Here is a 13,847-nt window from a genome sequence, read left to right as displayed (position 1 = left end):
GACACATTTTCACGTTACTTAGGCTTCTAATCAATGAAAATATATGATAAATGAAAGAAAAAGTGAAAAACGGGGGCAAAAAATAACACAGATTCTCCACCACCGGCAAAAAAAGTTAGTTCCAGTGTCATTCGCTTCACCCAAACCAACCATTTATGAAGAGTTTCAACCACTAGTCAAAGTTAGTGTTGCTTTGCCGCATGTATGTGTTTCAAGACTCGAATGCATCACATCTCATTGGATATGCTAATGCACTAACCAACTATTGGACGATACTCATGTTGGATTTTGCGAGGGAAAAAATCATTTAAATACTATATGATATTTCTATTTTCGAAGATTTAAAATGCACGTTGGTAAATCATCCAAGCGTATCGTCGTGGACAATAACTAATTCTCATTCTAAATCTATTTTTTATCTGTTATCGAGAGAGAAAAAGAAAGAAGACAAAGGAAGGAAAATGAATTAATACAGTATTAGTTTTATTACTCACTAATCGCTACTACTACTATATTTTCTCCAGTCTCTCTGTCTCTCGCAGATCTCCTCATTTTCATTTTCTCTCCCCTCTCTTCAAACTCTCGTTCTAGCACAGATCTTTCTCTTTCTCTCTCCTGGTCTTTTATCGTATAAGAACCCTCGCTTTTTCATAAGGGAGGGTTCGCTGATTAAGACGAACTCAAAATCCAAATTCTTTTCATTCGTCTTCTTCAAAGATCTACTCAACAATGGCTGCCGCTAATGCTCCTATTGTTATGAAAGAAGCTTTAACGGTTAATTTCTTCTTCATTCTTCATATTTTTCTTGATTTTTTTTCATTTTTAGTACTGTTTTGTTTGATTACTTGAGGTATTTACTTGAAACCCTAGGAATTTTGTCGTTGTTGTTAAGCTTTATTTGGTGTTGGATCTGCTCAGATCTTAGTCGAGATTGAGGTTTTGCTTTGATTTGAACTGTTTTTTTGTGAGTAGGTGATTATGTTAATTTTTAGTTAGTTTGATTTAGTTAGTCGTAGAATTGATCCGTAATTCAGTGGAATTTAGACGCATTTTAGCGTTTTTGGTTTGAAGTTGAGTTTGGTTGATTCGTTGGTGTAATTGTGAAAGATTATGAAGAATTTTAGCTCTAGTTTAAGGTTCGACTGAATTCGAGTCGATGTAATGTATTCGAATTTGCAATTTCGAAGTAGCTTGATTCACTTGTTTCACGATTTTGATCTGTGAATGAGTCAAATTAGGAGGTTTTAACCTCTTTTTGAGTTAATTGGAATTTGCAGCTTTGAGGTGGATAGATTTACGCGTTCTGAAGCTTTGATCTGTAATTTTGTAAAATCAACTTAATTAGCAGCTTCTTTTAAGGTTGGATTGAAGCTGAGATGTTGTTTAATTGGTTTGTTCTATCTTCAGCTGCCAAGCGTAGGGATAAATCCTCAGTTCATAACTTTCACTCATGTAACCATGGAATCGGACAAGTATATTTGTGTGAGAGAGACTTCTCCTCAAAATAGTGTTGTGATTATCGACATGAGCATGCCAAGTCAGCCTTTGAGACGTCCCATCACGGCTGATTCTGCTTTGATGAACCCTAATTCAAGAATTCTCGCTCTTAAAGGTATTTGAACCTCTTTCTTCAGCTAATTCTGCTTTTACAGGTAGTATATTTCAATTCGACTTAAAATCTACTCACATATTTAGGTGCATGATTGATTAGTTGATCTTATGAATTGGATACTTTTTATTTGAATTTAACCTGACCTCTCTCAGTGGCCAATTGATATTGATGAGATTATGATGGTAGCTGCTGCTGCTCTCGATGCCACCTTGCATGTTTTGTCTCCTAAAAACCTTTTAGGCTTTAATGTTATTGCTTTGCAATGTTTCCCTTGCTTAATATACTTTATTCATATATATATTTATGTAATTCATATGAACTCAAGCTCTTGTAATTCTTATGATTGATCGAACGATTTTGTTCTTGAATTTCCATGTTATCCTGATATGGTCTTTTTACAATTAGCACCAAGTATTATAATAATTGTATTGGTGCATTGTGAGGGTGTGTGTGGGGAGGGGGGGGGGGAGTTTTGAACGCTTGCTGATTTGTGATCTTTAATATGAAGCTCAACTTCCCGGGACTACTCAGGATCATCTTCAGATATTTAATATTGAAGCAAAAGCAAAGATAAAGTCCTATCAAATGCCTGAGATGGTATGTGACGTTTTTGTTTTTTTATTGGGCATATTTGAGTCATGTTGTTGGTTGTTAACTTTCTTGATATGGGGATGCTATAATAGTTTAATATCCCTTTCTTTAGGTTGTCTTCTGGAAATGGATTACGCCTAAGATGTTAGGCCTGGTCACGCAGACATCAGTTTACCATTGGTCAATTGAAGGCAAGTCTCTTTGCTGGACAAGAAGATGCGATTTTTGCACTTTAGTTCGTTTTCCTGTGATTGCAGTTTTTCGTTTTTATTTCCTTTCTTTGAAAATTATCCATGCATGTTGTGTTTAGGTGATTCTGAACCTGTGAAAGTGTTCGAGCGGACTGCAAATCTAGCAAACAATCAAATTATTAATTACCGATGTGATCCCTCGGAGAAATGGTTGGTTCTGATCGGAATTGCTCCTGGATCTCCTGAGGTATGATTTTGCCTAATTTCCGTAGTTTTTTGCAATTGTTGATGATGGCATATGAGAGTTTACATTAGTGTTACCTAATTCCCTAATTCCCCCGCGAATCGCGAATTGAGAAAAGCGAATTATGGTCTGTTTTGGTTCATTTTCGGCTCATTTTCGGCGAATTGGCGAATTCAAAAGGCGAATTAGATAGCGAATTAGGTAACACTGGTCACTTTACATAATGAATATGGTGGAACATTGTTCTTTCTTCAATATTCATCTAACATCTGATTGTGTCTTTTAATTTTTTGAATACGTAAGATCTTGTGTCACCAACTCTTGTGCTGGGAGTTTTCTGTGTACAACTAGAAGGATATTACAGCTTAATTGAATGTGTCCCTTGATGCAAGCTACATCCTAGCTGCAAATAGTCATTACATTCTATTCAATTTTTATTTATATATATAAATAATCCATATGTAATCCAATACTCGCAATGTTTTGTTTCGAGACAAAGATGGTGTCGGCTATCCCTTTTTTTCCCCTCCGCATTATATAACTTAGGACGTACTTTGCCATACTGCAGAAGCCACAATTGGTTAAAGGAAACATGCAGCTGTTTTCAGTGGATCAGCAGCGTAGTCAAGCTCTTGAAGCTCATGCAGCTTCATTTGCTCAATTCAAGGTTCTCCTCATCCTTGAATGCCTCTGTTTTTCTCTAGAAATATCTGTATTCATAGTCTAAGTAGGTTATTATAAGTATTCTGTCACCATTCATTGATACTCACCAGTGTTTCGTATTTTTGGTATAGGTTCCTGGAAACGAAAATCCTTCAACTCTTATTTCCTTTGCCAGCAAGACATCTAATGCTGGACAGGTTACTTCAAAGTTGCATGTCATTGAACTTGGTGCCCAGCCTGGTAAGCTTCCTTTGCAGCTTTGCGTCACTTTGTCACCTTCCTTTCTTATGCTGACAGTCAGTACTTCTTGAGAGCTGTACATCGAGATGATTGTTTTGTCCCAATGGTTCGTATGCTTTAGGTATTGTTAAAATAGTATAGTCAATAACAGAAATCAGACAAATTATTGAGTTTTGCTTATTTATTGGGACATAAGATCAATTCCTCTGCAGGGAGATTGCTGTTCTTAGTTGGCAGCTTTCTGACATAACAGTTCTTAGAGTTGTCAGTCAATGAAAATGGCTTGGATTCTTATTTTTAGATTTGGCATTATCTATATTTATTTTACTGTATGATATATTGGAAAATTCTTTACAGGGAAACCCGGATTTAGTAAGAAACAAGCAGATCTCTTCTTCCCTCCAGATTTTGCAGATGACTTTCCTGTGGCTATGCAGGTATCTTCGGTGGTATTTCATTCATATGCTGCAACCTAGGAAGTTGGTTGGTTAACTTTACTGACCAACTGTTTTTGTGTCCTGCAGATATCTCAGAAGTATGGATTGATATATGTAATCACAAAGCTAGGTCTTCTGTTTGTATATGATCTGGAGACGGCTAGTGCGGTTTACAGAAACAGGATCAGTCCTGATCCAATCTTTTTGACGTCTGAAGCATCCTCCGCTGGTGGATTTTATGCTGTCAACAGACGAGGTCAGGTGTTGTTAGCCACTGTAAATGAAGCATCAATTGTGCCATTTGTTAGCGGTCAGGTAGGATTTTGGAGTGAGCTTTATCTATGTAATGAGCTAAGCGCAGAATTGTCCCATTGATGTAAATTTGAACATTACAGCTTAATAACCTGGAGCTTGCAGTTAATCTTGCAAAGCGAGGAAACCTTCCTGGTGCAGAAAACTTGGTAAGTAGTACGCCCTTCGTCTTCAATATTTTTTATCTTGTGATAAGATATTAGTAGCTACTTAGTGGGCCACACCAAACTCTCCTAAATAAGAAAATGAATGTAAATTGTATATTGGTCTATTCTAAACTCACTCCTTAAACTTTGTGCCATACCAAATGGGTAAAATATTAGACGGAGGAAGTAGCTCTGAAGTATCCATCTATGCTTTATAATTGATTATCTGGCTTGATGAAATTGATAACTCTGCAATCAGACGTGTTACCTTTTGTTTGGAAAGTATGCGTTATCGTGTGTTGTATTCTGATGGTTTAGATATTTTGAATGAATTTTTCTTGGAAGTGAACTTGGTTTGAGGTTTATAAGGTGTTCTTTATATCACACAGATTATAGCCAACTATATGCAGATCCTGAATGGGCAATAGTAGTAGGAAGGAATTAATTACTGCAATTTATGCTTTGGAAGATATTAGGAAAATATGGTATTTATTATCTGCCTTAAACATCTAGCAAGTCTTTTTGTTCTTTTGGTGATAGAATTTGATGGACGAGCAAATGCTAATAATCTTTACATGTTTTCCTCTTGACGACATGAATTGCAATGACTTTGACCTTCTTTTTCTTGTGAGCAGTCAATGCGTAAATTTCAGCCATGAAGTGATGATTTATTATTAGTGTTGTTGTTGTGCTTGCTGTGGGAAATACTATTATTGTCTGTGGCAGAATATCCAAATAATCATCTTTACAGCACACAAAAATTACTCAGGCTGAAAGATTCAGTGATTCACTTTATTGTAAAAACTTTTAATCCATTAATGTGCTATAAATTTACCAATTTCTTTCCTTTTATTAGGTTGTCCAGCGATTCCAGGAACTGTTTGCTCAGACAAAGTACAAGGAGGCAGCTGAGCTTGCTGCAGAATCTCCGCAGGGCATTTTGCGCACTCCTGATACCGTTGCCAAGTTCCAGGTACTTAAAAGTTGTTCTTACTTGTAGTTTTTTCCTTTGGTTCATGCTTTGCAAACTGTATTGTGCTTAAACTTTCACTCATTTCTTTCTGGTCGTGAACTTTTTTCCTCATGATTATTTTATTATTATTTGCAGAGTGTTCCTGTACAAGCTGGGCAAACACCACCATTGCTGCAGTACTTTGGAACATTGTTAACCAGGGGAAAACTCAATGCTTTTGAATCACTGGAATTGTCTAGACTAGTTGTTAATCAGAACAAGAAGAATCTGTTGGAAAATTGGTTGGCAGAGGACAAGCTTGAATGTAGTGAGGAGCTTGGAGATCTTGTGAAGGTTGGTTTGAACTTAGATACTTTTATATTTCTTTAGTTAGTCATTGGTGTCTGTTTATTTCTATTGTCTTTGAGGCAGGTTTCTTGGGCCTTTCTGATTTCCTATTTTCTTTTATATGCAGACAGTGGATACTGACCTTGCTCTGAAAATATACATCAAAGCTAGGGCAACTCCAAAGGTTGTTGCAGCGTTTGCTGAGAGGAGGGAGTTTGATAAGATTTTGATATATTCAAAGCAGGTCAGTGGATTTTCTTTTGTAAATGTCGTGCTGAAAACATATATCGTGAGCGTCAGATCCTTTCTAATACTCTAATCTAATCTTTAAGCTCTTATGCCTTCTGGGCATGATCAGTTAACAGGAACTTTACATAGCGAGATGATTATCAGAATCAGACTTTCAATCAGAACTTTACAATCTCTTACTTCTAAGTTCTTATGCCCTCTTGAAGGTCATGATTAGTTAACAGGATGGATCATGGAATCCAGAGGGTAGATGCGTAGAACTTTGCAGAGGGTTTTATCAGACTTGCGACCTGTTCTTTTTACCTGAATTTACCAAATTAAGATAATTTGACTGATTAAGCTGATTTCTACTGATTGAAACTGATTTTTTACTTATTAATACTGATTGTTACTGATCAAAACTAATACTCACAAATTCACCTGTGTATTTTTTTTTATGAAGTTACTGAATATGACTGTTTTCAGAGAAAAGAAAAATCGAATATTACTGATTAAAGCTGGTTTTTAACAGAATACTCCTTCCAGTTACAATTGTTTGCTTCATTTTTTTTGGCAATCCCCAAGATACATGTTTAATAATATCTTAAATTACTTATTAGTAAAATTGTAAAAAGTTCATATTTTAAGAATGCTACGTGGAATGGATCTTACAAGATCCCACTTGATACTTCCTTTTCTTATATACTAGTGGGAATTTACAGTCAATATTGGTGAACTTCAACTCCTGTAAAAAGGAAATAGAGCAAATAATTTGGGATGGAAGGGCCCTGGACCATGCCTGGGACTGCAGATACATTAGCCAAACTAAGTGACAAGTACTTCTGTGCTGTGCATCGACATATGCACCCTTGTGAGTTGTGAGTTAATGGTGTTAGATGTTGATCAGTTGACGTTTACTAGTAGTCTGTTTCACCAGAGTAAAATACAAGTGGGTTTTGTTTCCGTGTCAAGTTTTCCATGTATATTTGACTGCCATGGGATCTACACTCGTAATGAGTATTTGGTTTGTATGCTTAATATCAATGCCATTGCTGCAGGTTGGGTACACACCTGATTATTTGTTCCTCTTGCAAACAATCTTACGGACTGACCCTCAGGTACTATACCATTTGGGAGTTGATTGTTCAGGGAGTGAGAGATTAAGATAAATGTCTGATCTAATATTTGTTATTGGCTTATATGACAGGGAGCTGTTAATTTTGCTTTAATGATGTCTCAAATGGAGGGAGGCTGCCCTCTTGACTACAATACTATCACAGATCTGTTCCTTCAGGTGCTGCATTTATTTCGTTTTTTTTGAAGCATATTGGGGTTTGATTCTGAATATTAAGAATGATTGCACGGTTATCCAATATTTGGCTGTGTGTAATGGTTGACTTTGCTATCTGCTATCTGATTGATTTTAGTGTCAAATGGTTGATGAGCATTACTTTATTTTATCAGAGAAACTTGATTCGTGAGGCAACTGCATTTTTATTGGATGTGCTCAAGCCCAATTTACCAGAACATGGTTATCTCCAAACTAAAGTAAGAACTCAACTTTTGCCATCATATCTGTACATTATTAAGCTATCTGATTTGTTTTTTGCATCTATCTCTGTGCTAACACAAACTAAAATTCGCAGGTTTTGGAAATAAATCTAGTCACGTTTCCGAATGTAGCAGATGCAATATTAGCTAATGGCATGTTCAGCCATTATGACCGCCCACGAATTGCACAGCTTTGTGAAAAGGGTGGCCTGTATTTGCAGGCTCTCAAGGTAATATTTGTTCTTTTTACTGACAGCATTTCTTGTTTATGTTTTTGAGTATTATTGCACTAAATGTCTTCTCTTACCTGCAGCATTACACTGAGTTACCGGATGTTAAGCGTGTCATAGTCAATACACATGCTATTGAGCCACAGGTTTGGTACCTGGTTTATGAATAAGTTGGTTTCTGGATGCATGTGACATTACTTTTAATTATGTGTTTTTGATTCAGGCACTTGTGGAGTTCTTTGGAACTCTTTCTAAGGAGTGGGCCCTGGAGTGCATGAAAGATCTTTTACTGGTTAATCTCAGAGGCAATCTCCAGATAATTGTGCAGGTAAACATCCTCCCTTGTGTTCCTGCCTTGCCTTAATGGCTTTCATGGGTTCTGACATGTTGATGGGCAGGTTGCCAAAGAATATTGTGAGCAATTAGGCGTCGATGGTTGCATGAAGCTCTTCGAGCAGTTCAAATCTTATGAAGGACTGTATTTCTTCTTGGGCTCATTTTTAAGCTCTAGGTATTGTCTAGCCTTAATAATTCAAATTGATGCATATTTTATTAATTAGATAAATTTTTTACAAGTATTGTTTCAACAATTACGGTTGGTCTTTCCATAATAATCTTAACTATTGATTATTCTAGAATAATACCAACTATAAGAGGTGTTTTCATGGATTTTGTTTATATAATTTTCCCCTGAATTACCCGCCCCCTCCACTCACCTAACCAGTGTTACCTAATTCGCTATCTAATTCGCCTTTTGAATTCGCCAATTCGCCCAAAATGAGCCAAAAATAAACCAAAACTGACCATAATTCGCTTTTCTCAATTCGCGATTCGCGGGGGAATCAAGGAATTAGGTAACAGTGCACCTAACTCCAAAATAGAGCTTTCACTCATCTTTATCCTTATACATTAGTTATTTTATGTCACTAGATAATTTTAAGAATGCACCTCCCATAGTTGGGATTATTATGAGATGACTAGTTTACTACCATAGTTCAAAATATTCTTATGAACTTTTTTTTTAATTATCTATACGTTGTTTTTTTAATATGATAATTTGTTTTGGCAGTGAGGACCCAGAAATCCATTTTAAGTACATTGAAGCAGCAGCTAAGACTGGGCAAATTAAGGAAGTGGAACGTGTAACTCGAGAATCGAACTTTTATGATGCTGAGAAAACAAAGAATTTCTTAATGGAAGCAAAGCTTCCAGATGCAAGGCCTCTAATAAATGTTTGTGATCGTTTTGGGTTTGTACCTGACCTTACCCACTACCTCTACAAGAACAATATGCTCCGATACATTGAAGGCTATGTGCAAAAGGTAAACTCTTTAGATTGTCAAAGTTGGAAGTTAGAAACACCTACTCTTAAAATTTTGCTGTTTTCTTTAGCCTACTTTCATAATGACTTTTCTGTTCAATAGGTCAATCCTGCCAATGCTCCACTAGTTGTAGGGCAGCTGTTAGATGATGAGTGTCCTGAAGATTTTATCAAAGGCCTCATACTCTCCGTGAGATCTCTTCTTCCCGTAGAGCCACTTGTGGAGGAGTGTGAAAAAAGGTGTGCTTTTCTATTGAGACACTGTAATTTTCATTAATAAAATTTGATTTTCTAAGTATGCTAATCTTACTTTCCCAAACAGGAATCGCCTGCGCTTGCTCACCCAGTTCCTGGAGCACCTTGTTAGTGAGGGGAGCACTGATGTACATGTTCACAATGCTCTGGGCAAGATCATCATTGACAGCAATAACAACCCCGAGCATTTTCTCACTACTAATCCTTACTATGATTCCCGTGTTGTGGGTAAATATTGTGAGAAAAGGGATCCTACTCTCGCTGTTGTTGCATATAGGCGAGGACAGTGTGATGAGGAGCTTATTAATGTCACAAATAAGAATTCATTATTCAAGCTACAGGCCAGGTTGGTTTCAACTTGAACCTTGCAGGAATTGTTACTCATACCCTAATGGAGAATAATTATTATTACTATTGCTACTGCTTGTTTGCTGACCTGTAATTTATTGTCATTTTCAGATATGTCGTGGAGAGAATGGATGGTGACCTCTGGGATTTGGTCCTCACTCCAGACAATGAGTACAGGCGGCAATTAATAGATCAAGTTGTTTCAACTGCTTTGCCTGAAAGCAAGAGCCCTGAGCAGGTTTCTGCTGCTGTTAAAGCCTTTATGACAGCTGATCTTCCTCATGAGCTGATTGAGCTTCTTGAAAAGATTGTGCTTCAAAACTCTGCTTTCAGTGGAAACTTCAATTTGCAAAATCTACTTATACTTACTGCTATCAAGGCAGATTCTTCAAGAGTTATGGATTACATCAATAGGCTGGACAACTTTGATGGACCTGCAGTTGGAGAAGTGGCAGTGGAAGCACAGTTGTATGAGGAAGCATTTGCGATCTTTAAGAAATTTAACTTAAATGTCCAGGCTGTGAACGTGCTGCTGGACAATATCCGCAATATCGACCGGGCTGTGGAGTTTGCATTTCGTGTTGAAGAGGATGCTGTATGGAGTCAGGTTGCCAAGGCCCAACTCAAGGAAGGTCTAGTGAGTGATGCAATTGAGTCATTTATCCGGGCTGAGGATGCCACCCATTTCTTGGAAGTTATTAAAGCAGCTGAGGATGCAGATGTTTACCATGACATGGTGAAATACCTTCTGATGGTTAGGGAGAAGGTCAAGGAGCCCAGGGTTGACAGTGAACTTATATACGCATACGCGAAAATTGATAGACTTAGTGAAATTGAAGAGTTCATACTTATGCCCAATGTTGCCAATCTTCAAACCGTTGGAGATCGTCTATATGATGAAGCTTTATATGAGGCAGCAAAGATCATATACGCATTCATTTCTAACTGGGCTAAGCTGGCTGTTACTCTTGTGAAATTAAAGCAGTTCCAAGGTGCTGTTGATGCAGCTCGTAAGGCTAACAGCGCAAAGACTTGGAAGGAAGTTTGTTTCGCTTGTGTGGATGCTGAAGAGTTCCGATTGGCTCAGATATGTGGTCTTAATGTCATCATACAGGTAGTTTTGCTGTTCTTGTATCATTAGCTTGTGGTAAATAATTCCTTTTTGTTCCCTGCTTTTCCATTGGATCTGTACATTTTATATGTTCTCAACTGTGAATCCTTGTTGTAGGTTGATGATCTGGAAGAGGTCAGTGAATTCTATCAAAACAGGGGATGCTTTAACGAGCTCATTTCTCTTATGGAAAGTGGATTGGGATTGGAACGTGCACATATGGGTATCTTCACTGAGTTGGGAGTTCTCTATGCTAGATACCGCCCTGAGAAGCTCATGGAGCATATTAAATTGTTTTCAACCCGTCTTAACATACCGAAGCTGATTAGAGCTTGCGATGAGCAACAACATTGGAAGGAACTTACTTATTTGTATATACAATATGACGAGTATGACAATGCTGCCACCACTGTAATGAATCATTCTCCAGAAGCATGGGATCACATGCAGTTCAAAGACATTATTGTTAAGGTTGCAAGTGTGGAGCTTTACTATAAGGCTGTACACTTCTACTTGCAAGAACATCCTGATCTTATTAATGACATGCTCAATGTTCTTGCACTTCGTGTGGATCACTCACGTGTTGTTGACATCATGAGAAAGGTGCCCGCTTGTTCTTCTTTTGTATTTCTATTTAAGTTTTTCTTTTGACTTTATTAACAGATGTCATTCACTCTTATATTTCAGGCCGGTCAACTTCCTCTTGTGAAGCCATATATGGTAGCTGTCCAAAGCAACAATGTATCTGCTGTTAATGAAGCTTTGAATGAGATCTATCTCGAGGAAGAAGACTATGATAGGCTTCGTGAGTCCATAGACTTACATGACAACTTTGACCAGATAGGTCTTGCCCAGAAGGTAGGATATGCACCGTCTTTTTTGCTTCATGTAATATCTTTATCTTTGAGATATTGCTTTAATTGTTATTCTGACATACGGTTAAAACAGGTGGAGAAACATGAGTTGCTAGAAATGAGACGTATTGCAGCTTACATATACAAGAAGGCCGGCAGATGGAAGCAGTCCATCGCATTGTCAAAGAAAGACAGTCTTTACAAGGATGCAATGGAGACTGCTTCTCAATCTGGTGATCGTGAACTTGCAGAGGAGTTGCTTGTGTATTTCATTGAGCAGGTATAGATCAACTGCTGTTTTTCTTTTTGTTTTCCTGGAGGAGTTTTTTTTTTTTTCTTTTTCCAACTGGTACTGGGAAGAACTCTGAAGTGGCTTTTCTATGGAGTATATATTCTCTTTTGACGTGTTTATGGTGCCAAATGCCTTTGCAGGGAAAGAAAGAGTGCTTTGCATCATGTCTTTTTGTGTGTTACGATTTAATCAGAGCTGATGTTGCATTGGAGCTGGCATGGTTGAACAATATGGTTGACTTTGCCTTCCCGTATCTCTTACAGGTCGATAAGGACCCCCTCTCTTTTTCCTTTCTACTTATTAGCTACTATTTTAATTTCACTCTTTAAGCTTTTTGTTCATTTTCCTATTTCTCATCTACAGTTTATTCGAGAATACACGGGCAAGGTCGATGAGCTGATTAAAGCAAAACTTGAAGCTCAGAAGGAGGTTAAAGCAAAAGAAGCAGAGGAGAAAGATATGGTTGCACAACAGGTATGTTTCATTAGATGTCTTGATGTTTTAAAAACTTCATGGTTTCAAGTTTGCACAATTTTGTTTATTTGTTTATTTGTGCTTGCTTGATACATATCATTGATGTTTTTGTTTTCTCATTATAAAAATTTTGTGCAGAATATGTATGCACAGTTGCTGCCTCTTGCTTTACCAGCTCCACCGATGCCTGGAATGGGAGGAGGTGCAATGGGTGGTGGCTATGGTCCTCCTCCACCTATGGGCGCGATGGGCATGCCTCCAATGCCTGCTTATGGCATGCCACCAATGGGCTCATACTAAAAAAGTTTGATTCTTCCAAGTAATATGAGGCTGTAGGTGCTAGCAACTCGCGGCAAAATCAATTTTTCTAGTAGCTGGGTTATTGAGGTGAAGTTTCAGGCGTCTTGCATTTTGGATATCTGTGTATGCACTAATTAGTTGTAGGAGTTGTTCATAATGCCTTCAATTATTCTTTAATTAGCTGAGTCAAAAAAATTTCAGTTCTCTTTGGGTAGTCAGGGTTGGTCCTTAGATTACCTCGTTGTATGTTTTATAGTGCTGGTTTGTTGAAATTTGTCGTATCTTGTGGATTTTGAAGTGCAAGTGGTGGATTTGCCACTGTGTATAGGATATAGGTCATGGAATTTACTATCGAACAGTATGTTTTATAAATATGTTGGGAGATTTTGATAGTATCCATTTGTATGCTGAAATATACTCATCTTTGGATCTCATTTTGTAAAAACATGCAACTTTAGTTTCTTTCAGCAATTATTGATGAACCATTTTGTGTGCAAGCTGATGTATACATAGTTTAAATCTTGATAACGCGGCTTAATCATATGCTTTGCGGAGGATTAATTGGTTTTGAGCTGTTAACCTTTGTTTTGTAGAGTATGTTATTTCTACTTGGGTTTTTACATTGGCTTAATCATATGTTTTGAAGAGTATGCTTTTATATTCATGTATTCAATATTTTCGTATTTGGTGCCCTCACCAGTGATCAGCCTACTTGAGGAGGTGACTCAAGTTCATTTCGTAGACCAAACAAGTCAAAGCGAGTAGTAGTAAACAGTGTTGATGTTAAAAAATTTGCACTTCCTCCGTTTTGTTGCCATGTTTTGTTTTAAAGGCAACAAATGAGTATTATTTGTGAGATTAAAATATTCATTTGTTGCATTTAAAACGAAACGGAGGAAGTATGTATTTTTTGCAGCTTCATGTATTGTGAAATTTATGAAGAATACATAATTAGAATTGGAGAAACCCTTCTATAAAATATAAATGAAACTTTGCTTTCAAGATTATACATATTTTGGCAATGAAAATATTACCGCTTACCAATCAAGTCAAAATGACTATCCTTGCTCAGAGAGTGTAAGAAAAATGGTTAACAAAATAATCTTAATGTAACAGTGGCAACATGTGAGAGTTGCTACACTTGATG

The 13,847-nt window shown here is 37.2% G+C and overlaps 1 protein-coding gene across 1 annotated transcript; it reads left to right on the top strand.

The window, feature by feature from the left end:
- Positions 1-500: 500 nt before the first annotated feature.
- Positions 501-13,197, top strand: LOC104899929 (clathrin heavy chain 1). The gene is made up of 30 exons (XM_010687220.4): positions 501-774; positions 1,408-1,612; positions 2,121-2,209; positions 2,316-2,394; positions 2,514-2,641; positions 3,207-3,305; positions 3,433-3,541; positions 3,899-3,978; positions 4,066-4,293; positions 4,374-4,439; positions 5,293-5,409; positions 5,545-5,742; positions 5,864-5,980; positions 7,023-7,082; positions 7,172-7,258; positions 7,429-7,512; positions 7,611-7,745; positions 7,829-7,891; positions 7,969-8,073; positions 8,144-8,256; positions 8,815-9,067; positions 9,170-9,306; positions 9,389-9,667; positions 9,781-10,783; positions 10,898-11,383; positions 11,468-11,638; positions 11,729-11,914; positions 12,067-12,189; positions 12,290-12,400; positions 12,539-13,197. Exons 1-30 carry the CDS (start codon positions 730-732, stop codon positions 12,698-12,700), a joined length of 5,118 nt encoding a protein of 1,705 aa, XP_010685522.2. The 5' UTR covers positions 501-729; the 3' UTR covers positions 12,701-13,197.
- Positions 13,198-13,847: the final 650 nt, after the last annotated feature.

Source organism: Beta vulgaris, chromosome 7 (assembly GCF_026745355.1).
Source record: "Beta vulgaris subsp. vulgaris cultivar EL10 chromosome 7, EL10.2, whole genome shotgun sequence".
NCBI lineage: Eukaryota > Viridiplantae > Streptophyta > Magnoliopsida > Caryophyllales > Amaranthaceae > Beta > Beta vulgaris.
The sequence above is the reverse complement of the archived record's forward strand: the minus strand, read 5'-3'. Positions and strand labels throughout refer to the sequence as shown.